Source organism: Cylas formicarius, unplaced genomic scaffold (assembly GCF_029955315.1).
Source record: "Cylas formicarius isolate icCylForm1 unplaced genomic scaffold, icCylForm1.1 PGA_scaffold_2__14_contigs__length_35257938, whole genome shotgun sequence".
In the NCBI taxonomy this organism is placed as follows: Eukaryota; Metazoa; Arthropoda; class Insecta; order Coleoptera; family Brentidae; genus Cylas; species Cylas formicarius.
The window spans coordinates 12731767-12759252 of record NW_026844319.1 but is presented as its reverse complement, the minus strand read 5'-3'; the positions used below and the strand labels follow the sequence as shown (position 1 = coordinate 12759252).

The 27486-nt window shown below is 36.5% G+C and overlaps 2 protein-coding genes across 2 annotated transcripts in view; one reads left to right on the top strand and one right to left on the bottom strand.

Moving 5' to 3' along the window:
• The window catches only part of LOC132698174 (uncharacterized), a 32169-nt gene extending 5765 nt beyond the window's left edge, over positions 1-26404 (top strand). Inside the window, exons 2-9 of the mRNA XM_060664106.1 lie at positions 15955-16095; positions 18905-19107; positions 21469-21646; positions 22931-22967; positions 23036-23522; positions 24108-24884; positions 25597-25821; positions 25873-26404. Coding sequence (XP_060520089.1) covers positions 15981-16095; positions 18905-19107; positions 21469-21646; positions 22931-22967; positions 23036-23522; positions 24108-24884; positions 25597-25821; positions 25873-26007 — 2157 coding nt within the window. The 5' untranslated portion in view covers positions 15955-15980 and the 3' untranslated portion in view covers positions 26008-26404. The remainder of the gene's footprint in view (positions 1-15954; positions 16096-18904; positions 19108-21468; positions 21647-22930; positions 22968-23035; positions 23523-24107; positions 24885-25596; positions 25822-25872) is intronic.
• On the bottom strand, positions 26402-27087 carry LOC132698175 (small ribosomal subunit protein bS1m). Its single transcript, XM_060664107.1, has 3 exons — positions 26811-27087; positions 26636-26757; positions 26402-26576 (listed from the first exon to the last, which is right to left on the bottom strand). Exons 1-3 carry the CDS (start codon positions 27051-27053, stop codon positions 26417-26419), a joined length of 525 nt encoding a protein of 174 aa, XP_060520090.1. The 5' UTR covers positions 27054-27087; the 3' UTR covers positions 26402-26416.
• Positions 27088-27486: the final 399 nt, after the last annotated feature.

The following is a 27486-nucleotide window of genomic DNA, read 5'->3' as shown; positions in this document are numbered from 1 at the left end:
AGTCATCCAAGTAATAATGTGCATTCCTGCATAGATTAGATCAGGGGCTTTCGATGCCGTAAAATGAATGCACCGCAGGCGGCTATGACATCTTCCACTCATCCCCTAAATTTTATACACTAAACAGCAATCTCTGGGCATATGTTGACAAAATACTATACCAGTCAGAGCAGTAGTACAGTTACGTCACGCCCAGTGACGTAATCAAAAATGATCCCTATATCTTAGCCATTTACCATTTTTAAATGCGTTACGATTTTTATTAATTAATTAGTTTAAATTAGGTACGTTCGGATATGCAATCCTGAAAACTAAATTAAAAGTCTTATTTTGTAAGGGTTTTTGGCAACGTGAACGTTAGTCATCATAGAACGTACTCAAACATACAGGGTCATTCGCAAAAAATGGTATGGACTTAAGTACATATTGTTATTAGTTTGGTTGTATTGGTCGTGGTGCTGTTGTGTTTGCAGCTGTTGTCTTCGTTGTTGCGCATTTGTAGTGTTCTAGATCATATAAATATGAAAAGAAGACATTGTGTGAACAATCCAAATAACTGTAGTTATGTCGTAGTAAATCAAAGGCAAAGTGTAACTTCTTTTGTGAAAAGTGTATGCGACGTTTATTTTAGGTGTAAAAGTCCAAGATAAGTCCTGGGCTCCTTATACTGTTTCTTTCGTTTGCGCGGAAGCATTAAGAGACTAGCAAAAAGTTAGGAGGAAATGTTTAAGCTTTGGTGTTCCTATGATATGGCGAGAGCCTACGAATTACACTGATTGTTCGTGTAATGTTCAATAATTCATCAGAAAAAATAAGAACCAAATATGTATCCCAATGTTGACTCTGCTATTTGACTAGTTCCTCATGGACCAGATGTACCGATACTTACCGCCCCAAAAGAACTCGAAAACGTCATATTGTCAGATTTCACAATAGATTTCAGAGAGTCTGAAGTGTTTGACCAGAGCGAATTAAATGATTTAATTAGAGATTTGCACCTTTCAAAGGATGCATCCGAATTGTTAGTGTCCAGACTTCGTGACAAGTATTTACTGGTACCTGGGGTCACATCAAGCTTTTACCGAGACTAGGACTCACTAGTAATCCGCTTTTTTACTGAATCGAAAAATAAATTAGTTTAGAAATATCATTTAATTTTTCCTTTGATATTTGCACGTCAGGTGATACAAATAAACGCATAGAATTTTTGGAAATCAGCCTACCAAAATTATATAAAATCTGTTTTCAAAAAAAAGTTCAACTTTGTAGACCTGTGTGATCTAAACTGTAAAGTCCTTCTTGCACAAATTGAAAAATGATAATACGGAAATAAGCTGTTTTCATAAAAAAATAATAAGCGGCAGCTGATTACGCAATCGGCCCGTTAAAAGAAGAGGATGGATTCACAGATGGGCGGGAAATTATGAGATATAGTATGACCTCCACGATGTTACAAATAAAGGTTTGTCGGACAATGCCTATTAATGTTAAAGTACCATTCAGAGTTACATGACTAAAAATGAATTTTAAGGAAAACCATACCTAAAAGTTCACTTAAGCGAAAAGACTGGGTCATACCGTATTAAGACTTCCACATACACAGAAATAGCTGAAGTCCTCGGTCAGAAGAAGCAGTGTTGTCATCGATCATAAGTCATTCTGCGGTAATTTTCCGAACAGGAACTGGAAAAAATGTGTTGCCCATGGTCAAAAAGCAGACATACGATGTATGATGATAATGGGAGTGAAACTGACCCAGGGTACAGCATTCAACACAATTTATAACAAAAACCGTTCTTATTAACACTTCTTTACCATTTGTATCATTCATTTTTCTTTCTTTTTAGTATCTATGTAAATACAAGTAGATATCAATCCACTGGGTCCTATTGTCAATGACACAATGACCATTCATAAAATTTTATGAGGAATAATTTTCTTTCCCAACAGTTGATACAACAGTTTTTCATATGCTAATAACAATACTTAATGCCAAATATGGCATCTTATGTACGTTTCTAAACTATGTTATTAATTGGTTTATAATACTAATATCTAAGTTGCCCTAAAATATAAGCAACTTCTTTTTTTTTCTTTGAACTTAAAGGGGTCACTTTTAAAATAAGGTATTGTTAATTGTCTTATTATAAAACGCTATGTCTACCTAGATTTTTATAGTAAATAGTAAAAACAACAACTTTTAATTATTAATCGCATTAATTGGTTTATATACTACTATTTAACTTACTCTAAAATATAAGCAACTTTGTATTGTTTGTATTGTATTTTATTGCATTGTTTTGTATTGTTTGTATATCTTATTATAAAACGCTATGTTTACCTAGATTTTTATTGTATATAGTAAAAAACAAGTAAATACATTTAATTGGTAATACCATTAATTGCTTTATTTACTAATATTTAAGTTACTCTAAAATATAGGCTATTTTTTTTTCTTTAAATTGAAAGACATCGCGTTTAAAATAAAATATTGTTAATTGTCTTATTATAAAACGCTATGTCTACCTACTACGTTACCTCTCTATATGATATGAAAGTCACTGCTGAGGTGAGCACTTACTTTGGTAGTGTGAATTTATAAGTCAAGTCATAAATGTGGACACCAACACCATAAGAAAACTTTGAAACTGAATCATTACACCTTCAATGGAAAAAGGAAAGTTATAAATCCATGATAGCTAGTAGTTTATAAGTTACAAGTTATTCGATCTCAAATTGTAGAGTAGTGTCCGCACAGATGAATTGCATGGATTGCGCATCCTTGTCATGTTTTCTTTTTCTTTGAAGTTATTGTTTTAATGGGTTAATTTTCATAACCACGAAAAAATTGGTAATTAACAAATCCAGTACTAATGATTAACGAAGGAAGTCCAAATCCTCGTTTGATAAGCTTCGGACTTAAAATCAATTTTTTAATTAAAATTAGTTAGGTTTGAAGACGCATAGGAAATATTTCTCCATGAAAAACACTGCGTCTCACCGTTTAGATTTATTTACAAGCGCTGCAAGTACTTCGTAGCGTAAAAATTATTCAATACTGGTTATTTAAATGTTGTCGACGTATAATTAGCAATCACGCGCGCGCACGGGTGAGGTATAGGCAAACAATATCGCGAATATACCTATATTTAACTCCGATCCAATAATTCCGGAGAATGCGTGACATATGGTCAAAAACCCACACGCCGCAGAAGTCGTTTTACACGGTCCCGCACCAAATACGGCCGGTGTCGAGATATACGATTCGAAAACGTCACGGCATTTATTTACAAGCCGATCGGGCGGTTCGAAAACCCACGAGATTTTTATATTGTCGAAAACAGGTCCGGCCAATCGCGAGAACAGAATGCTGTTTTATATAATTGGTCAAATATTAACTTCATCTAACTAGTGAACTTTATCGTAATTTGTGCCAACTTATTTACCAATCAATTTGGCGACATCTAACTTTATTCTAGTCAGAAGTTTAGGCTAGAAAATGCTTAGTTACCGCTCTGGATAGGCGTTCGTAAGAATCGTCTATATATAATATCAGTCAATACATCCAAACCAGAACAAAATATGAACTTTTCAGATTTTCTGTAACTCAAATGCTATGAATGGGAATTTTTCACATTTCGAAGCCGCATTTCATCATTCATCATTAGGTTTCAATAGTATAATATGCAACAAGTGTGGTAAACGTCATTTGCGTCACGAGATTAATAAACGAGTGACTTAAAATGTTTACCAAACGCGTCGCATACTATACTTTTTCTACGACCATTAGTTTTGGGCTACATTTTTGCAGAACAACACGAACACATTCACTGACATAACCGTCAGAATTAAGAAACGTCAAAATTCAAGCTGTGCGGTAATATTTCCGATTGCTCCCAAACCTCCTCCTCCTCCCCGTGGCTCACAACCCGGGGTGGGTCTTAGCCGACTTGACGATGCGCCTCCATTGTTGTCTGTCGTTCATTAGGTCTAGTGCGTTATCGACTTCCATTATTTTTAGGTCCTTCTCGATGTTATCCCTCCAGCGAAGGCGAGGCCGACCTAGTGGTCTTTTTCCTTCGGGTGCCTCTTCCCATGCTAGCTTGGCTATTCGGTTGTCTGGAAGTCTTTTCACATGTCCGACCCATTGTAGCCTTCTCGCTTTTATTTCGTTGATGATATTGGGGTCTTTGTATAGTTCATATAGCTCCCTGTTCTTGCGTATACGATATCTACCGGTTGTTATATCAGTGACCGGCCCATAGATTTTTCTCAGTACTCTCCGTTCAAAAACCCTGATCCGCTCTTCGTTGGCCACTGTAAGTGTCCAAGTCTCGCATCCATACATTATTACGGGTCTTATTATGGTTTTATATATGGATAGTTTAGTCGTGCGTGTGAGATTTTTTGATTTAAGAAGGTCATGTAGCGCTGATAAACATCTATTACCAGCTTGTATTCTACAATTTATCTCTTCTGACCCATCAGCGTTTTCTGAGAGTGTTGTTCCTAGATATTTGAACTTTTTCACCCGCTCAAAGTTATAGTCACCCATTGTGATGTTTTGTCCTACTCTATCTCTCCTTTGGTCGTTTCTAGTTGTGTACATATATTTAGTTTTCCCTTCGTTGATCTTCAATCCCATATTTAGTGCCTGTTTCTCGAAGTTGGTGAAGGTCTCCTTGACGTTAAGTCTACTACTACCAATCACATCTACATCGTCTGCAAATGCTAGCAGTAGCTTTGGGCCATTATTGCGAAACATTGTCATTGGAGCCTTTATCTCCGCTTTTCTAACCACGTATTCTAAGGAGATGTTGAATAGCAAAGGTGAAATGGCATCGCCCTGCTTGAGGCCGTTGTTGACTTCAAAAATATCTGAGAGTTCTTGCCCGATCCTGACCTTGTTCTTCGCTCCATTGATACAAATTTGTGTTAGGCGTATCAGTTTTTTGGGGAAACCGAGTTCCTCCATAGCTTCCCAAAGTTTTACCCTGCAAACGTTATCGTAAGCTTGTTTGAAGTCCACAAACAGTTGATGTAATTCTTTATTAAATTCCCAGCACTTCTCCATTATTTGCTTAATGGTGAACACCTGATCTATAGTTGACCGGTCTTTTCTGAATCCACACTGATATTCGCCCACTATTTCGTTGGCGTATGGCTTAAGTCTGTCGAGGAGTATGTTGGCTAAGATTTTATATGCGGTGTTCAGTAAAGCTATTCCGCGGTAGTTACCACATATCATTTTGTCCCCTTTTTTGTGTATCGGTACAATTACCCCTTCTTGCCATTCGTTTGGTATTACTTCTGTTCGCCATATTATCTCGATGAGTTTGTGCATAGCCGAGTGCAGTGTTTCTCCCCCCTGCTTCCAACATTCGCTTGGGATCATGTCGCTTCCTGGCGCCTTATTGTTTTTGAGTCTGTAAATCGCTTGTTTGACTTCATCATAGTTAGGAGTATTGTCTGTGACTTCGGCTGTCTGGAATATTTTAGTTTCTGTGTTTTCTATGCTTTCGGTGTTGAGCAGTTCATGGAAATATTCTCTCCATGTGTTTAGGATTTCTGCTTTATTAGTTATGAGTTGGCCATCTTGATGCTTTAGAGAGTTTGTGGTTCTTGGTTGGTAGCCTTTTTTAAAATCTAATATTCCTTTGAAGTAGGTCCTAGCGTTGTTGTTGCGTCTGTTTTCCTCAATTTCCTTCACCTTTTGTATTTGGAGTTCTTTTTTCTTCTTCTTCATAAGCCTTCTTGCTATTGATCTCGTTCGCTTATATTCGTTTATGGTTTCTTCTGTGGTATTTTGCAGCATTATTTGTCTGGACATTTTCCTGTTCTCGATCGCCCTCTTACACTCTTCGTCAAACCATTGTTTCCTTTTCTGTTTGGGCCGCAGGCCTAAGACGTTCTCGTTTGCATTATTCACCGTTTCTTTCAGTTTATTCCAAAATATGTTAGTGTCCTCCTCAATAGCCATTTGATTAATTTGGTTGGTTATCGTCTCTGTGTATCTTGTTCTTGTCTCTTCTTCTTTTAATATTTCTACGTTCCATGTTTTTGTTGGGTTACCCTTTGTGCTCTTGCTACTAGATATTCTAGCTCTAATCTTAGAACTCACCAGTATATCGTCTGTATCTGCATCAGCCCCACGAAGACTTTTAACATCTAAGCAATTACTACTGTGTCTGGAGTCTATTAGTACATGGTCTATTTGGTTTCGTGTTCTACCATCATTAGATATCCATGTCTGTTTGTGTATGTTTTTATGTTCAAAGTAGGTTGACTTGATAAGGAGGTTATATGTTGTGGCGAAGTCTATTAGCCTTAGTCCGTTGTCGTTGCTTTCATCATGGAGGCTATGGCATCCAATGGTCGGCTTAAATGCATTTTCCTTACCGATTTTAGCGTTAAGGTCTCCTAGGATCATCAGCATGTCATGTCTTGGTACTTTATCCACAATATTTGCCAGCTGTTCATAAAACGTATCTTTTGTCTCTTCATCCTTCTCTTCTGTCGGGGCATGCACCGATATCAAGGTGTAATTATACCAGCGGCCTTTTAGCCTAATCCAACAGAGTCGCTCATTGATTGGGCAAAAATCTATAATGGACTGCACCAATTGTTCCTTTACAACGAATCCCGTTCCATATTCATGTCTATCCTGTTCATTGCCACTGTAGAAAACCACTGATTTGCTGATTTTAACGTTTCCGTTTCCAGTCCATCTAACCTCCTGAACCGCTGTAATATCTAGTCCCCGTGATTCTAGTGTCTTGATAGCATGGGTTGATGCCCCAGGGCGGTACCAGCTGAGGATATTCCATGTTCCTATATTCATATCCTGTTTTCTTAGCCATTGTCGTTTCCTTTTATCCAATCTATTCCGAGGCTTATCGTCCGTTTTCGTAGCAAGGTCTTTTTCCGAGGTGAGGTTGCTAGCCTCACGCTCAACCCTCCTCCTTTATCCGGGCTTGGGACCGGCAGTGACAATTGTGAGCTACTCAGTCCACCCACAACTGCCCCAGGCGGAGTTTTGCTCCCAAACCCCTGCGGTAAAATCACGGAAATTTCCGGAATGGCTCGGATCCGTGGGAAACGAAACTTACGTGGTAAACTGCCACTTTCCGCATGCTAGAACGGTGCAACTTTGCGGGAGTAGAAAATGGTATATTATGCAACAAGTGCGGTAAATGGCATTTGAGTAACGAGTTAGCAAGTTTATTTGGCACGAACGGAGCCAGTATTTAATAAACGAGTGGCTTTAAAAGTTTATCAAACGTGTTGCATACTATACTTTTTCTACGACCGTTAGCTTTTGGGTACATTTTTCCATGACCGTTAGGATTGACAAATCACAAAATTAAAACCGTACTGTAAAATCTCCGGAATGATCCGATTGCTGCCAAACCCGTGCGGTAAAATTCCGGAAATGTCCGCAGTGGCTCAGATACGTGGGAAACGAAACTAAAGTGGTAAAGTGACGCTTCCCGCACTCCAGATTGGTGCGTAATTAATAATTTTACACACGGAGGTAGAAAAAAATATTGACCCCCATTCATTTGTACAAGTAAGAGCTGATGGCGGACTTACCGATCCTTTTGCGTCAGATGTTCTTCAAGGGGAGTCCTTGTCACCGTTGCTCTTTCTATTATTTATATTAGATATTGAAATATTCTTTATATTTAAGGCGAGAGTAGACTTAACATTGGCGGGTATACTGAAATTTCACTTTATTTGCTGATGATCTTGTCTTATCAGTTACTTTGGAAGTGGATTTCCAGCGAAAGCTTACTGTTTTGGAGCGCTGCACAAAATTAAATTGTTTTGCTATTAATGTAAGCAAAAGTAAAAGCATTAAGTTTACTAGAGGTGGTCAAGCAGCTTGCTCTTTCAAACTTAATAATCTGGGACGTGGTCTTCACTTTCTTCTCTCTTTTTGGAGAGATGGCGAAAGATTCAGTAATCAAAGCCAATCAGTTAATCAGGAGACTATTCTCAATAAGGTATAAAACCATCATGGTGTTCTGGCAAGTTAGAAAAAAATCTCTTCGATTCGTCATACCTGGATATTTAGACGTTTTGTAATAGACATGAACTATACACTCTTGTTCATGTATTCTTTTCAAGTCCTCTGTATGCTTGTATTCCAATGTCAGATCTTCTTCTCGTGACGTAATGTCCAAACAAGCCAGGAACACAGCAATGATTGTTTGAAACATTTTTCAGATTAGAACCTTTTCTTTTGTTTTTTTTTGGTGCATTGACTGCTCACTCACTGTTCCTTTTTTTTGTTGTTTCCTTAATTTAATTTTGTATGGAATTATTTATTGTTCTGGTATGGTGCAGACCCTTGTTTAGGAGAATGAAATGTTTGCCAATATTTTTTTTTTAAATCCTGATCACTTTTGATTTGAACATAAAAAATGTTAAAATGTAATGTAAATGCACATGCACTTGGCCAATAAAACCAACTAAACTTGTTTTTTCAAATATTACTTTCAACCAATAAGACCTTGCGTCGTTCAATGTTGTTTGTATGTATATATGTATGTTTGAAACAGAGTCCTGAGGCGCATCAATTTTACAGTATTTACGGCCCCTATTTTATCTAATAGCTATATTTGTATTGTACAGATTTCACTGTTTCCGTTGTCGACACGTGAATCCATAAACAAAAGCGGTCTTTATTGCCGAGCACGCGCGCCTGCACATAAACTGTTATTGAGTCTTATTATTATCCCTCTATTTGCTACGCGGCTGTAGTTTACGCAATCACTTTATAAAGATTAATTTACGAAAAATAAAGTTCAAAAAAAGTTTACAACTAAAAATGAGGCTAAAAAAATGACAAATTTTTATTTAATGGACCACAAAATGTATATTGGTTGTGCACCTCATAATTAAGCTAAAATGCGCTTTTTATGTTTAGGTCATGAATCTCAAATGAAGGAGTGTCCAATTTTCATGATCTATGATCATTCTCTAGATATACACATGTCCTCAGTTATGTACTTATTGTAACACTCTTGAATATTTGGCAAAAGTTTGTTATTAGGCACCCCTTTTATGGACAATATTTTTCTTACTCAATTGATAATTAATAATAATTATTATAGCTTTATTTTTATTTTTACACTTTGAAAATAAAACAGTAATTTTAATACAATAGACCAGCAGTAGACTGGCTAATTCCGTTCAAAATTTCCAGGAACCTCCAGTTTTGGAACTGAACTTTTCTTGAAAATGGGGACACAAGGCTGTAGTAATATTAAACCCTGCTTTACTCCTTGTTTGCAATGTAATAATTGACGCCAGTTAGTCATTTTTTTATTATATCTAACTTCGAAAAAAAAATACAAAACTACTCGCCTTCACGGTCTTCAGAATCAAAACCAAAGTCTAAGATGTCTTCAGCGTCATTGTTGTCGTCTTCGTCGTTACTAAATACAAGTGGCGCCATTGTATTATATCTGTTTTGTCCTCCAAACTTCGTGGATTACCCTTTCTGTGTGGTTGACATAATTTTTCCAGTGCTCTGAAGCTACTTTATTTATCGCTTTTTCCCACATCACCTTCAGAATAGCAATATAAATTCATCTTGTAAAAGTTCACAAGAGTCGCAACAAATCCATGTCAATTTTGAATGACACAACTAAAACCTGCATTAAATGTTATGAACAAACAATGATTTTTTTAACCAAAAATGACGTCATTCCAAAAAGGTAATGCGCCGACTATAGATACATCGGGGTCTCGCTTATACTGATAATTCTGGCACTATTGAAGTCAGTCTTTTTAAAAAATATGGCCTTGCGGCAAATCCTAATAATTTTGCAGGGAAAAGCAAGTCAAATGCGAGGTTCAGAAAGAAAATGGCGCCTCGCGCACTTCGATTGTGGGTCTCAAACCAAATATGACACTTTATCACTCTTTGATTGTGTTTTACAACAAATTTTCCGAGTGCAATGGTTTCTTTTTTTTCGGCGATATCTGTCTTGGAAACCAGCCAAATCCGCTTAATCACCCAACAACAGGTTGTTAAGGTTTCCTCGCCAGGCCAGATTTAAATTTGGCGCCAGCAGAGCCGTTGCTACGACGATTACTCACGGGAATCGCGAAGGCGACACGATTTTTAACGAATATCAACGCGCGACGAATCGTTCTAAAAATACCAGCACGGTTTGTCTGGTTGACCGTTGAAATTTGCCCTTTTAATTGGACACATCTGGCATTTCTGACTCCTATTTGCGGGTGTTGGTTTTGATCTGATCTTTAATAACCCAAGTTGCACGGTATTTATGAATGGAACTTTAAAAGTATCAGTTATAATCAGTTTACAACATTTGATGCCTATTTAATAACGAGTATGTGCTTTAAGTTTACTGAGTTGGCAGGTGCTTTGGAGCCATTTTACCATGTAACCTTTTTTCTCTCGTTTTTGCGAAAATCGGTTTTAAAATATATCTGGGCCAGCGTGGTAATTTTATTAAACGCTTATGTGGAGCAGAAGCGTAAATAAATTTAATCGCTTCTCTTCGCTTTTTCCTTTATTATTATTTCTGAATCCATAAATAATTATAATTAGAAAACGTGAGTAAAGAAGTGTATCTTTAAATTTATTACATGTATCACAAGTTCTTACGTTAAAATTGGTTAGTTTAGAAGAATTCATAAGTGTCAAAGCTTTCCTAAAAAAACATTTTCATTATTGTCTTTTCCAGAGTTTCACAACGCTTATTTATTAATTGCAAAACTCACAAATATTTTGGTTTAAATAATAAGATTCAGTAAAAACTTATTTGCATGAAAAAAAATTAATCACCAGCGATTTCATAAGAAATATTCAATTCATTCAAAATATTTACAACTAAAATAATATTAGCGACTCTCTCCCACCTGCTGTTTACTTCGAAAGTGTATTACCATTAATCTACTGGCGTTGGAACAACTATCTTTTGCAATCGTTTTCCTTCTCAGGTTAATCATTTTTTAAAGCCACAAACACGCTGTAAAAAAGCATCCTATCAGTTTTATCGCCGAATATCGCGAATTTTTCATTAATACCGTACTTAGACACGATTGATAAACTTTTCATTATCAACAACGCATCGGCTAAAACAGACCGGTAAGTCAGTTTCCCCGCTTATAACCGTAACCTATAAATCTACTAGATATTATTGTTATTAGTTAATTCGTTCAAAATTTGGGAATTTGGAAACGTTCTTTCAGGCATGCACATAAATTTCATTCACTAACCTGCGACATTTTCTTACTCAACAGCGATATCCACATACTTTAGTCCTTTTTGCATAAAGATTTATTTTAATTATGGAAACATTAGATTTTTGTTCATGATTTAATATTTTCAATATTAATTTACATTGTCCAATTTGCAGAACCTAGAGATATTTAGTTCTTTGAACAGCCTAGTTTGACAAATTCATTTCTACCTTCAATAATATATATATATATATATATATATATATATATATATATATATATATATATATATATATATATATATATATATATATATATATACATATATATATATATATATATATATATATATATATATATATATATATATATATATATATATATATATATATATATATATATATATATATATATATATATTCTTTTTCTTTCCGGTGGGACCCATTTCAATATTTGCTTAGGAATACGTTCATCATTCGTTCTTGCAACATGTTCATACCATTTTAGTTATTGTTTTTGTATTTCTTCAATTATAGTTGATTTTACTTTCATTATTTTCATTTCATTTCAAACTCCAGATCCTCTATTCCCCCCCCCCCCCCGGCGACCCAATAAAACAATAAAAGTTAAATTAATTTTTAAAAAATATTTCAAAATTTTATAAAATATGAAAACCAACTATATCAGCCCGTGCCGTTGCCTAGGAAACCAGTAGATATCTTCATCCCGCAGCAGTGGCGTGTTTCTAATTTGTGTTCTGATTTGGTACATGATAATGTCCCATTCTGAAACATAATTGACGAGATCTACTTAAAGTGCTACTGTTTTTAACGAAACTGTACTGGAATTTATATATTTGTAATAAGTGCTTTTTCATAGGGTTTTCCATGATTTTAGAAAAAATGCTCACTACTGAGATTGGTCCGCTACTTGCTATGTTTCCAGTGTTATTCCGATGTACTGCAACGTCCCCTTTGCGCACAATTTCGACAATATCGCGCAAACGCGAGTGGGAATAATGCGCGCGTTTTTAGGCGAAGGCTGCTCTTATTAAGGTGCCTTTAAAAAGGCGTCATCTGACGGCGCCATATATGGTATTGGGATCCTTGACCGCCTTGAAATTGGAATTAATTCTTGTCGTTAGCTTACGACTAGCGAAGGTCGTCGCAATTCGAAGAAAAGGCTTAAGTTGGTGCGGACGGATGCGATAATAAAATCTATAGTAGGATGCGGAGACGTTTTTTTTTTAAATACGACAGCAAAATAGTTGAATGGGTAACATTTGTCATAATCTACTTCGTATATCATAGACCACAGCGGCGTACTTTGCTTGATTCTCAGATGAAATTTGTTTTTAACTGGTGTTTTTTTATGATAGACATTGATTTCACTATTTTCTTGGATTTTTGTTTTTAATGATTATTTGTTTTAACTGTTGGCATTTAACAAACCTAGTTTTTAATCTTCGGAAGTTTTAATTAAATGGATAAGCTTTTTACAAAAATGTATTCATCGCATACATTAGCTCGAGAGTGAATAAAGCAAATTCATAATCCTAAAATTAAAAACAAGAGAATGGAGATATTTATGTATTTTTTAATTATACCAATTTTTGTGTTCTCTGAAACTAATTTTGTGCAATTATCGTAAATTTAGGAAAAAATTGAATTACATGGGAATCTTTTCAAACAAAGGATTTAAATTGCATTATCTATCGTTTTGTTAAACAAATGTTGCATTGGCATTTTTTGTGATAACAATATTTGGGAGATGACTGTTTCGTCGCATATGTACATATGTGGGAATCACTAGACTAACGATGAAGACTGAACCCCCTGTCTCTAAGACGAGCCACAAGTGCCCATATTGTGGTGCATATCACGCGGCTTTCTTCGCTGATAATAGTCTTTAAATTTTCTAAGAAAGCGTTTAAACTTTTTTTGGACTGATTAATGAGATTGTTGACGTTTTCTAAAGAATAAGTCAAAAACTTCATGGGAATCGTTACCATTTTAATATCCCATTTGAAGAAGTGCATCTAAATGGTTTTATTTATAAAGATATTTATAGTAAATACATATTTAAACCTTCAATCATCATGTTTTGTGATTTCTTGAGTATCATTTCTCGCACCCTATAAGTTTTTACCTTTTTGTAACTGTCAAAAAAAAGTCTAGTGAGTCGAGTGATAAGTTATAATAGGAAATTGTTACCTACAATAACAAAATTTACAAATCTTCTGGAACCCTCCTTTGTCGGCTGTTTATAAATCACCTTTAGCTCCGCCCCCTCAAACAGGTACAGAGTAGAACGCGAGTCAGTTGCAGTTAAGATCTGAGTAAGTCAACTGGATGATTGACGAAACGTCAACAAGAACAAATGCAGATGTCAAGCGTAAGAGCAACTTGGCTTAACATTTAGCTATTTGTGCTGTTCCTTCAAGCAATAAAGACACCGAACTAAATATTCATTCAAATCAAATAACTAATATGCTGAGAAGAACATTTCATTGTATGTATTTTATACTTTACTATTATTATTATTAATTATGACTTGAACTGTTTGAAGTAATCTTCATTATTATTTTTAATAATTCCAAAAGTAGTCCATCTCTCAAACCCGAGTGTCCACCAAACAATGACGAAAATATCCCTAAGTTAATGTGATTAAAACTAAATAAATTGTCTAGAAAAATTTAATATTTAAAGTTTTGAACTGTAAGTGTTTTTGTTCGGGTTTAATGGCCGTCGTTGAGTGGAATTTCTTCCTGACGTTTCGCTAGCACGAGCGGCTAGCTTCTTCTGAGGTGCTTCCATCTCCGATGTTGGATGCAGACTGACGTGCTCCCGGCCATAAGTTGTGTTTATGCCTGGGGAGTCGTGGAGAGGAGGGGGCAGGCCATTTTAACGCATGAGTGGTTGTGACTACCGGGGCTGTCCTTGTGCTCCTTAAGATGAGGTTCCAAATTTGTTTGGGCTGCAGTGTCTCTTCTTTTCTATTGAAATTATTTGTATGTGTAGGCGCAAGAAGCCTGGCTTCCCCAAAAAGAATGTTGTGATCCCCTTCACTGAGCGCGTGTTCCGCTATTGCCGATTTGTCCGTTTGTCCCAGTCTGCAGTTTCTCTGATGTTCCTTTATCGTTTCTTTATAATTTGGAGTCATGGAAGAGATAGACTTGATAGTTTCCTGGACCAGCTAAACGCTCAACATCCAAGTATTAAATTTACCATGGAGACAGAACAAAATCAGCAAATAGCGTTTCTGGATGTTCTAATAAAAAGATGCAATGGGAAACTACGCCACACAGTGTACCGCAAGCCGACTCACACATACAGGTACCTACATGCCTTATCCAACCATCACCCAAGCCAAAAAAGAGGAATGATTACAACCTTAACAGAACGAGCCCGGAGGATCTGTGATCCACAACACCTGGAAGCAGAACTAGATCACCTCAAAGAAGCCTTCCAATGAAATGGGTGCAGGATATCTGATATCGATAAGGCTTATGAGGCCTAGAACTGCCTCACGACAAGACCCGGGTCAACAACTAACAGTTGCGAGTGCTTATCTACCTTTTATTCCTCGAGTGACAGGCAGGATCGGAAAAATAATGAAAAAGCATAATATTAACACCATAATTAAACCAACAAGGAAAATACAACAAACGCTAAGATCAGCCAAGGACAAGAGAGATCCACCGCCGGAGTCTGCCGCATACCATGCACGTGTGGAAAGGGGTACGTTGGAACGACAAAAAGATCTGTCGCAACCAGGATAATGAAACATCAGAGAAACTGCAGACAAACGGACAAATCGGCAATAGCGGAACACGAGCTCAGTGAAGGGGATCACAACATTCTTTTTGGGGAAGTCAGGCTTCTTGCGCCTACTTCGGGCAATCATGCCCGCCTCGTACGAGAAGCAATAGAAATCCATAAACATACAAATAATTTCAATAGAAAAGAAGAGACACTGCAGCTCAAATAAATTTGGAACTCCATCTTAAGGAACACAAGGACTGCCCTGGTAGGCACAACCACTCATGCGTTAAAATGCCCCGCCCCCTCCCCACCACGACTTTCCAGGCATAAATACAACTTACGGCCGGGAGGGCGTCAGTCTGCATTCAACATCGGAGATGGAAGCACTTCAGAAGAAGCTAGCCGCTCGTGCTAGCGAAACGTCAAGAAGAAATTCCACTCAACGACGGCCATTAAGCCCGAACAAAAACACTTACAGTTCAAACGCTGGAAGCGAAAGCCTTAATCACTTTATTTAAAGTTTTAACTCAACTCATGGTGGTAGTGCGTTTTTCACTTCCTACATATTAGTTTGTGGTTTCTGTCCTGTGTAAGATGCTTTTTTATTTTCTAGATTGAAATCGTTAGCTGAAGGTGATCATTTAAGTGCTTGAAATATGTTACTGACGTATTAAACAAAGGATTTTACATTAAATTAGTGGATAAGGGGGCAACATTTTTTCTTTTCTCTTGATTATTGTTGTCCTCATTTAAACAGTTTCCTTAAAAAACTTTTTTCGTTTAAGTTTCCTACAATAACCGCCATGTTATAAATTCGCAAAGCAATAAATAAATACTACTATAATAATAAATAAACAACACGGTGTAAAATCGAATTATTGATAAGGCTTGTCCAAACTGTTTTCGATCACCACAGTAGCCACAACGGTCTTTCACGTTCAAACCGCTCATTTATAATCTTTTCCAGAGATACCACGCGTGCAGGCCACCAAAATGTCGACGGTGGAAAGGAAGGAATACCAGGAGACGAAAATAATGCGCACTGTGTCTCCAGTGCGTAACGGAAGAGGCTCGACGCAAGACCTCGCCCAGTTCGATTCGAATTTAGGTAAAGTTATAGAGCGTGTCCAAAATTGGATGGTAATGGGTAGTGTCGGGACCTCCGTTTGCGAGGCCGAAATTTTATTTAGATATATCGACCGTTATTTGAGTAACGGGAACTTTTTAAGACGTTAATTCGCTTTTTTATATAGATTTTTAGAGCAGTTCTCTAAATAAATTTATTTTTTATTTTTAGATTTTGAGATATAGCACAAAGTTCTCCTATTTCTTATGTGCTAATCACATGTTTGTGAAAAAGTCAAGATTTTTATGCTTTCTGTCAAATACATATTTTGCATTGTTTGACAGGGACATATAGTACGTATTTATTGCAAGTCTTATTGATTTAGTTTTTTTTTTTGTTAAAATATATAAAAATATAAAAAATAGGATATGTAAATCTTTTTATACAGAGAAATGAAAATGTTGAGGAAGCGCGTAATTTATATTTGGAAAATTTTCCAGTGAACCATTCAATAAATCATGTTTATCAGAATAAATAAAATGATATCCCACGGATCTTTTGGGAAACCACATAAAATGTACTGCAGTATACTACAGATATAGAGGCCCTGGCTATGCTATCGAAAAAATCTTGAGAATCCGCATACACGGGATTTAAAGTCTTGCTTTTAACCAATGACCTTGCGGCATTCAATAAGCAACATGGCCGCTGACAGATCGTCAATAAATTTGAATGTGGTAGTATATTCTCAAAATATACCTAGACCTCGTTAAATATGAGAAAACAAGTTAAGTGTGAGGAAATCGCTGTTTAGAAGATATAAAATGACGCAAAGTGTAAATTAGTGGGCGAAATGTACATAAATATCAATGCCGCCTGCGACGCATCGATTTTTATCGTGGTATGACCACTATAATGATATAGGCTACACTCGAAAGATCCATAGATAAAAATAAAAGAAAAATTATCTCAAAATTCAGCTCAAGCTCAAAAACGGGTTCACATTTCAAAACGTGGTTTTTTTAAGCATCGAAAAAAGAGGTCGGATTCTTTTTGTACCCATAGAAATACCCGAAACCATCGAATTTTGGACAGTGTATACGGGGTCTTTCATGGTTATTGATACCTTAGATGTTTACGGCGAACGGTAGGTTGGATTGTTCTAGAATTTTGGTTAGTTCCATAAGCGGTGATGCCTAAATATTATTAACGCTGCGACTTTGTCGCTTCTGGAAAACAGTAACATCAACATTAAAATTTGAAGTTGGACACTATGTCAAGGTTATTTTTTATATTTGCGTACCCACCTACAGTATTAACGGAGGAAAAGCTTGTATAATTTTTGCAGTATTGTCTTTTAGGATTGTAAAAGAAAATGTATATGCATCGCAAAGTTGAAAAACAGTAGGAAGTTGTTTTTATTTTTAAATGGAATATACATTTTCTGTTAAAAGATCTTTTTATCCGGATTTCAAAAATATATAGATTGTTAATATTTGGATAAGCCGGTCTTAAATTATTTAAGTTTAAATTTTTGATTATCTAAACAGATGCTAATCAAATTGGCCGGGCATCCCGCAAATTCAAACCTTCAGGTAGGAAAAAGGATTCCTCAGGGTAAGAAAAGCTTCAAATAGATTCTATTTCAATAAGTATTAATTAATAAATAATACTAAAAATTCTAAAGAACATAATTACAACAACAACAACGATAGTAAAACCGATAACAACGATAATTCAACGAACAATAATAAAAAAAATAACGTGATATGATGAATCGCATTCAAAGTCTGGATGATCTTTATTGAGCATGATTTTTTGTTCAATTCTTTAACTTAACATTCGTATATTTTGAGGTCTGTCATTGTATACTCTTCTTCTTTTTCTTCTTAGGGTGCCTGTCCGCTACGAACATTGGCAATCATTCTGGCTATGATAATTTTGTTGTGTAATATGATATTCCCAATTGTACGGCAATTGAGATTGAACTTTCGGGATTTTCTCAGAAGTTATATGAACGAATGAATATTTTTAATTATTATTCAAAGAGACTTTTGCTTTCATGAAATACGTTTGATTGTGTCAGCTGACGGTATCCGTCGCCCAGGATTAATTTGACGATATTGCCGTTTTACAGCAGGTAGCTATTCTCTTGTTATTGGAATAAACAAGACGAACTGGTTGAAAGTTTTCTTTCTCTGAGTAACCCATTTTCTAATTAAATATTTCGACTTAAAGTAACGCCACACATTATGTCACACTGATCAACACGATCAACAGATTTGTTTAGTTAATCAAAAATTTGGACTTCAATAATTCAAGAACGGCTTATCCAAATATCAACTATCTATATATTTTTTAAATCAGTAGAAAAAGATCTTTCGTCAAAACAGAAAATATATAATGTGTTCTATTTAAAAATAAAAAACATGCTACTGTTTCTCAACTTTGCGACGCGCATTTGTTTTCTTTTACAATTCTATAAGATAATACTGCAAAAATTATACATCCTTTGTATTAAAAGTTTTTCTCGATGACTTCTGTTAACCCCTGTAGGTGAGTACGCAAATATAAAAAATGAATTTTAGTATTTATTATTAGTAGTATTTATTATTTAGTATTAGCCGATCGTAAAATGCAATAGCATACACGGTGTCCCGTTGAAAATTTCAATGTTGATGCTGCTTTTCAGAAGAAGCGGCAACGTCTCAGCATTAAAAATTTTGGATAGATAGAGTACCGCCGCTCGTACCGTTCGCCGTAAACGTCTAAGGTACCATCAGCCATGAAACGCCCTATAAATCCACCAAGCTAGTGCCAGCCGATTTTAAATGCAACATTAACGTCGCAGATTATTTACTCGAGGACCTACAGAACTCGGTGTCTCGTCCTGGGAGCTCCCTCGGTCAATACGGCAGCACCTCCACGACCACTAACCACCGGAAATACAATACCCTGGATTCGGCCAAGACCGACTCGGCATCACGGGTGACCAACGTCAAAGCATCCAACCCGGTGACTGAATACTCGTCGGATGACGCTTACAATTACACGGTATGCCGCTATGTCGAACGCAACTGGGTGAAAATTTCTTTTGCTATACATTATTGCTTTTTTTCAATTCCTCCCCAAATTCTAGACGTACCTCTTGTACTATGCCCTATAGCAATGCAGTGCCCAAATATGTATTATAGCCTGTCAAAAATGATGTTTTAGGGTCACTGAAATTTCGGAATACCAATCGGGCAATAATACGAGGAAAGTTTTCAAAGTGCAAGGAATTTAGCTAGAATTTTTAATATTTTGTTAATTTTCGTCAATATTACAAAGTACTTTTTCAACATTTTAGTGAAAAACGATAAAGTATTTTTTTATGCCCTCCTCGATAAGTTTTTCAGCGTTTCCTCAATCCATCTATTTATGGCATATTTTCCGTAAGTTAAACTTTCAAATAGTAAGGGTTTTTAAAATCTAAGAACAGATAATAATCAACATCCTTAATTTTTCTTGCAGCGTCTCATCTTGCATTAACAGGCGCTTATGCAACTTCCCATGTAGTACCTTTCGCCAGATAATGCATAAAAATAATCCCTTAGCAATCCCGAATTACCCTTTCCGGCAGACAGACGTGCACGCGTCTTAAGTTAGGGTCCCTATTCAGGTTTATGTCACTCTTTGATTTGACTTGTAGTCTGTTAGTGGTTATTATTCGTTGTGAACCGGGCTAATACCCCCCAAACTTTGGTTGGCCATTTTGTTTTGGTCCCATCAGATTTAACAAATAAATAACAAAAGCCCAAATAATGATGCAAGACGTATCGTGTACCTATCTACGTCTTTGTGCGCACTAATTTGAAGAATGGTCATTCGCGTCTCTTCTAGTGATGTTCTACCGGTTTAAATTAAATACTAAATAATCCTTGCAGGCGCTGAATAATTTCCGATATTTTCACACCTTATTTCTACAAAAAGAAAATTATTACTCTGTAAGATTTTGCTGCGTCTTCCAGTCGAACAAATAAATCAGACTATTTGTATGGCATATTGCCTATAAGTTTTGCGTAATGTGAAACTTTGTGTAATAGGGAAAATTTGTCTTTGGGTGACATGTAATTTTTAGATGACGCATTAAAACTTGAAAGTTTCGGATTTCTTATCTTTAAAGTTCCGACCTGCTATTAAATCCAAGAATGTTTAATACTCTAACAATTGGGAGGATCGTAGCAATATTAATAAATCCTGAAAAACTGCAAAAATATTTAATTTACATCCAATAGGTTCCCTCGAAAATGTAAAATTACTAAACGGGAAAAATTTACTTTCTTGGTCAACTAATTTTGTTAAAAAAATTGTAATGCCAGATAAGTTAAGTATTCGATAAATGATTAATATTAAATGTAACGTTTTAAGACGGTGAATATAAGCAAGTCACTCCCCGTAAAAGTTAACATAACTGAAAATTTATTCCAAATAACAAAGTCAATAAATCCACTATTCGCTCTACTAGTCATTTATATAACATCTTCGTTTATATCCGTTGTATATTTATATTTTCGCGTTGCCCGGTTTCTCTTTTCGACCGGCTGGAATGCTCGCGACAGGGGTCGAACAATCGAACCGTCTGCCCGTATTTGAAATCTAATCTATATAACCTGCATTAGTTCGATTAGGTTTATATTCCAAATTCATCAGGCCGAGATAGCGGATTGTTTGGACAACTACTTTGTTACTATAGGCAGCAATATTGTTTCAGAGTTAAATCATGGAATCTTGCGGCATCCAATAGGTTATGAGTTCGAAGAAATATATCGTGCAAACACGGTTATGGCTCAGCATACCGATTACACCGAAGTAATCTGAAAATTGGGTCGGCGGGCTGGTTAATCTTTGTCACTTCTTTGGGTAGAAATATTTATCTTTTGTTATTATGTTAACTATTGTTAAAACAGGACCCGCTATTGTTAAAGCAAGAATTGTAATTAATTTTTGTTATCCCATTGATGATGATGTCTAAATAAAACATTTTGAAAAAATAGATTCGGGACCGGTTCAGCGAAAATAATTGCTATTGACGTTTGTAGACCAAAAAATATCTGTAAATTTTTCCCATCCGGAGCGCTATATAAATTTATTTCAGCCACTTCTTTTGTGAAAAATATGGGCTGCAAATTAGAAAATGACAATCAAAACGAAATTAAAAAAGAATCCAAATTAACTAAATGATAGCTGTTCGCTTTTTCAGAATTTTTAAAATTTAGAAAAATATATATTACGCATACCGGCAAAACCATTGGAAAAAAAGGATTTTCCCTTTGACCTCGATTCGTAATAATTGAGACTCCTCCCATCCCGCAATGACAGACCACACGTATAAGCTGTGACAAAAACTCATACAATCTCTTGTTTCACCGATAGTCCCCCGACGGTCGACACAAAACCCACGCTTACAAGAAGGAACGCTACATGTATAAGACCAGTAGCGTGGAGAGGGACATCGAACCCGAGAGGAACCGCATGCAGAACAGTATCAATCAGCTGGATTCTCTTCTCGACGATTTGCAGCAGGTGAAGAAGTCCTCGTATTCAGAAAAAGGTAGGGACCTATTCTCAATTTGTAATTATTTTCCTTGGTATTTCTAATTTTTTTATTGCAAGAAAACGTAATGCCAATACACTGCGTTTGAAGGAATAAACTAAAATTAAAAATCGTCGTAAAATTAAGTCATCTTAATGTCAGTTATCCTGAAGAGAAGAAATATATAAAAACGAAAAGATTAGGAAAAATATCACTATAAAAACAATAGTACAAGACATTGGATAAACACGAAAATATTTTCAAGAAATTATGGAGAGAAAACAATTTTGTGGGGTATCGAGTAAAAATATTAACACGGATGTAATAATAAAATTAAAGAACACCACATTAAAACAGATGTATGGGTTACTATAATTGAGATACATCGACCATAAATAAACAAAATTAAAAATCGACATAACATTTAAGTCATCTCAATGTCACTTCTCGTGAAGAAGAAAAAAAAATAAAAACGAAAATATTAAGAAAAATATACATATTAAAACGATAGTAAAAAAACATTGGATGAACACCAAAATATTTTTTAAAATTATGAAGACAAAATTTCGACAGTTCTGTGGACTTATTGTTATTTTCTTTTTCGGTTTTGTTATTGAAAAAATAAAAACCTTTCATATTATTATGATCATTGGATGCTGTTGATTCTTGCTATGCTACCAATAACCCTGGAATATAGATAAATGCTTCGCAATGTCGTTTCCAAATATAGCTGGTAAAATAACCAGCTGGGTGTTATTAAGTGTGATACCTTTAAAGACGTGGGTGTAACTTTTGACACAAAACTGTCTTTTAGGAACCACATTGAACAAGCTTATAAAGATACACTAGAAATACTGGATTTCTTAGTAGTGAGAAATTCTAGAGATTTTGCAAGCTAGCGTACTCTAAAATTGTTATACTTTAGTTATGTTCTGCTCTAAAATAAAGTATGGTTCAACAATATGGCAACCAATACTGTCCAAGTACCTCACCCAAATTGAAAAACAAAAAACAGTTCTTTGATTTTATAATGATGTTGACGTTTTCTGTCCTAGTCTCTCACAGTTTACTAAATTAATTAAACAAATTTGTTACAGTAAATATAGTGTACGTGCTTTTACTATTTCTTTACTTTATAGTTATAGATGTTAGGAAAAAATTGTCTTGTAAATAGATATAAATTTTATTATATTATAAAACATGGAACAATTGCATTTTGCACTTCGCTAAATGTCGGTACCAATTATTTCGAACGCGATTCGCAGATCAAAATCTTATTAATAGCACATTGTTTATTTTCAGAAACGTATAACTCGGCTGGCACCGCTCCAGCCTTTCGGTAAGTATCCGATAACCTTAACCGAAAAAAAAAACACACTGCCATGTCACCTCCACGAAAAACAACAGGACGGCGGAAAAAAGTGTCAACAGAGAGCTGCTCTATGGCAACACCCCACCTTCGTCGAAGACGAGAACCTTCGAACGGACCGAGAAGGAGACGTCCCACCTCAGAAGAGACGTTGACTATACAGGCGAGGGTACCTATGGTGATATCCGCCCACTGCGCGCAACCTCCCCCTCACCATCGTCGAAGACTTCTACCCTGACGCGACAGACCAAAGTCGCAAACGTCCACGAGTATCCCCTTAGGGTGGTCGAGACGCCCGTGCCCGATATCGATCCCGAAGTGTTGGCGCATTTGGATCCCAACCTCCATCCACCTGGCAACACCAAAGTCACGACCACCATCAAGACTTACACGTACGAGATACCTGGATCGGGACCATACCCAACCAATGTTAATGTTGAGAAGACAGTCGACACAGAAAACAAGAGTATTTATTCCCCCAACGACTCAATCACCACACCCAGCAAAAGTTTCGTCTACAACAAGGTGAGAGAAAATTCCTTGGCCTTGATGGCGCCATCTCTGTTCATCGTCACTAGTTTCAATATCTTCCACCGACCATTCCATATACCTAACTTTTTCACACTTCCAGCTATTACTTTAACAACTTTTTCAAATAATTTATTTGGCATTATCCGCCATGCTGCAATGTTTCCACGAAACTACCACTTAGGGTCATACAGCCAGATTAAAACAATATTTCAAGTTTTTATACTAAATAAAATTAATTGTAATACATTATGAAGGAGGGCTTCTTGCTAAGAAGAGTCTGAAATATTCCATCATTCTCCAAGGGCGACTACCTTGATAAATCTTGCACCAGTAGCGGCAAACGACCACCCTCTGATTCCATACTTAAAATCGACGCCCAGAATCTTCCCACAAGACGGTGTCAGCCGGCCTTCATGGATGGAGGTCCGTGTGTATACCTTTAAATGTAAACTCCCCTTCCACAAAACAGATCGTGTAATACGCACTAAAGGGAGAGTTTACTCTAATTTTGTTACTTGTTTTACTCAAATTGTGTCATGTCATTACGATAAGCTAACCACATGTCGCTGTAATTTTCAGTACGAAAACAAGGAAAACACTATTTACAAGGACGAACCGGCGTGGAAAGATGTGAAATACAACAAACAATATAAAGAAACTGTGACGGACAATGTGAGATACACAAATCCGCCCTACCCCAAACCGGAAGACTCCTCTTGGAAGCTCAACAAACAATACAAGGAGACTGTGACTGACAATGTGACATATACGGCGCCCCCCTACCAAAAACCGGCCCCACCCGGTGGGTACACCACAGTGAAAGAGACGATTACCACTAGGAACTACCAACCAGGGTACCAGCCGGATCTGGAGCCTCCGACTACGAATCAAGCCTATTACTACAACGAATCGACAACTACAAAAAATATTCAAAATGCGTACCCCCAGCAGCCGCCCCCCTTGAACAAGGAAACCTATATTATCAACAAGGAGACCAACGTTATCAATAGAAATCAACCTCCCATGTCCGAAAGAGGTTATCCCGTTTACAATCCCCCCACTGGCAAAAGCAGTTACATTCTAAAGGAGACACACACTACAAATTACCAGAATGGCCACCCGCCAAAGGATGTGGAAACTTTCAACCCAAACCAGCCACCTTACAAGAAACCCAACGAGCCAATCAACATACATTATAGTTATAAATCCTCAAATACTACAGAGAACCGGTATAAAGGCGGGTACCCCGCGGAGGATGAAAGCCGACCTTTGCTACCGGGAAAGTTCCCGACAAACGAAGGACCTGATGGCCCTCCAAAAAGAATTGACGAGCTGATGGCCACTATTGGTAATGAGGTAAATATATAAATTAGACCATTCGGTTGTTACTCAACTTTGCTTTTAATTACCTTTAATTGTACTGCTACTACTACTTTTACTTCTAATGGCTGCGGCTGCGACGATTATTTGGGCAACTTACAAATATTAGTAATTATAATCCAAAATTGCTAAAGGACCTATACTAGTCGTTATCTTCTTAAGTGTGTTAACAAATACAATAGAATCAATTTGCAATCACAATTCAAATCCATCAACATCCGCATAAAACAACCAACAATTTAGAAAACTACAGCCACTACTCTTCTATACAGGCACATTTTCATTAACCAATATACTAATCATAGTTTGATCGAACGTCACAATATTTAACCGATTTCCAACTTTTTGAACTGAGTTGGAACAAACGTCCGCTATCTGCATTGGTTATACCTAAGAAAGCACCCTTAATGGCACTTAAGAGTATGTACTTCTGTACTTCTAGTGCTCATGAAAGCTAGGATCATTCGTCAATAATGATCAACTTTTTACTGACCACAGTTTATTTTTATTGCATTTCACCAATCGAGTATCAAACGACCGTCGGGAATCATCACTATAATTATTTCGATTTACTGAAACTAACCAATATTTATTTTCGTAAAACTTTGCAGCCTGCATATAATTGGAGAACGCGATCATATTAGTATTCTTCAAAACTTTGAATCCAGTTACCTCTCACCCGTTTTAGCCACCGAATAGTCCCTTAAACGCTGGTTTCACCGCACATGAAAATGAACTCGCGCAGCAAAAGAAGATCGACTGTCTGAAGCAGCAACAAGCCGAAATAGACGACGGCCACAAAAAAGATTCGGCACCGCCAACGAAAAACGTATCCGGGCCCCCTGTGTACTACCCACCTGGCCATGAGATGTTTGCCAAAAAAGAAGAAGGTGGCGGGGGTTGGCGCGCGGAGGTAAATTAGTCTATTAATTTTAAATCGGATGGCGTTGATCAAGATTTTCAGGGCGCTTACGCAAAGGGTTCTGGAAAATACATGTACGAAGCAGAAAGCGGTTCGAAATCCAAGAGTAAAAGCGGAATGGCGGTGGTCCCTGTTTGTCTACCGCTGTGTTGTGGACTTCCATGCACCTTGTTATAGGTTAGGTTTCTTTGTATATTCGTGTTGTGCCTTAGCTGTTACATAACCCAGCGGAAAACCATAAATCGACTTTGCCCATTAACACCTTTTTTACTTTTTTTAACATTATTTTAAAGACAAACGCTTAAACTTATAATAGATCTGAGACTATTTATTGACATTTAGGGTAACTGTAAGAAAATATAACATTTTCAAATTTATGTGTAAATATAATTTTATTTGGTATTCAAGCTTTAAATAAAAATTATAATGTACGTTAATAATTGTATGTAGTTTAGAGGGTGTCTATGTTGTGTGCTTACAATATTGATTGAGACAATAACTGCGAAACATTAAATAAGAGTTATTTTTGTAAATCGTGGCAAATAATAAAATCAACACATAAAGAAACAAAAAAGTGTTTTATTTCCTATTTTTTCTCCAAGCTTCTTCCTTTCCTTCCCTTTGTGAGACCTAAGAGTGTACAATCTGCCTCCAATAAAGTTAAATCCTTTTCAAAACCCAGAAATTTTGAGGACATTTCCAGCTCTTTTATACGAATGCGAACATTGGCACCCCTCACGTAACTGCTAAAAGAATTATAACACATGCACTATAGTTTAAGCAGACTGTCATTTGAGAAATTTACCTGCCATTCATTTTGGGCCTAGGGCAAACACAATGGAATTTCCATCCAAAATCTATATATAGATCGTCGTCCACCACGTGGAATATTTTTCCTGTGACCACTTTTCCTGATGGGTCTCCCAGCTACAAATTGGAAACACTTTTAATATAAGTCACAAGGCGTTACTCTAACCTACGTCCATAAATTTGGATTTTCTCAGCAACGTCACGAACGATTCCGGTTTCGTTTGAGCCTCCTCATTAATAGTTTCAAACTTTTTAAAGGCTTGTGCATATCCTGAGGTTTTACTATCGGTATTTTCTGGCGTTGTCTGTGATGACAACTGTTTGGGTAGCGAAACGCATATCAGTCTTTTCGTTACATTCGGTACTACAGTTTTAATTAATACGCATTGCAAAGAGAACATTTTTTTAAACATAAATATGTACAGGCGCTATTGGCCTTAACCTATATCTCCTTCTCTTCGTTTTTTAATTTTCGGCCAACTGGCAAAATAGAAAGAAATATGTTGTCATGTTAGCTGAGATGCTGTGCAAGATTCTGTGAATGGCATTGCACGTGGCAGCTGGTTCCCTGCAAGCTTTCTACAGAGTCCGATGTTTTTGGTGATATTTTTATAGTGAACATTTTAAATTTTAAGTGTCGTACAGCAACTCTGTTTTTGTTGTTCACGCCGGTTAAAGGCCACATGATAACCGTACGGTATCGGTAAAAAAGAATTGTATCAACAAGTAATGGGTTGGTTTTCGAGTCATAGTGTGTTTCGGTCTGTCCTCGAATTATCAAAAATTTTCTACTCAAATCCGTAATGGGTGAGTGCCCCTAGTAGACTTGCTCAACAAGATCTAAAA

Bases quoted from the DNA above. Each gene is read 5' to 3' on its own strand.
- LOC132698175 (XM_060664107.1), bottom strand. From the start codon at position 27,053: ATGTTTAAAAAAATGTTCTCTTTGCAATGCGTATTAATTAAAACTGTA. The intron at 26,758-26,810 runs GTAGGTTAGAGT...TCCAATTTGTAG, and splicing joins GAAAATCCAAATTTATGGAC to CTGGGAGACCCATCAGGAAA. The intron at 26,577-26,635 runs GTAAATTTCTCA...TAATTCTTTTAG, and splicing joins AGGCCCAAAATGAATGGCAG to CAGTTACGTGAGGGGTGCCA.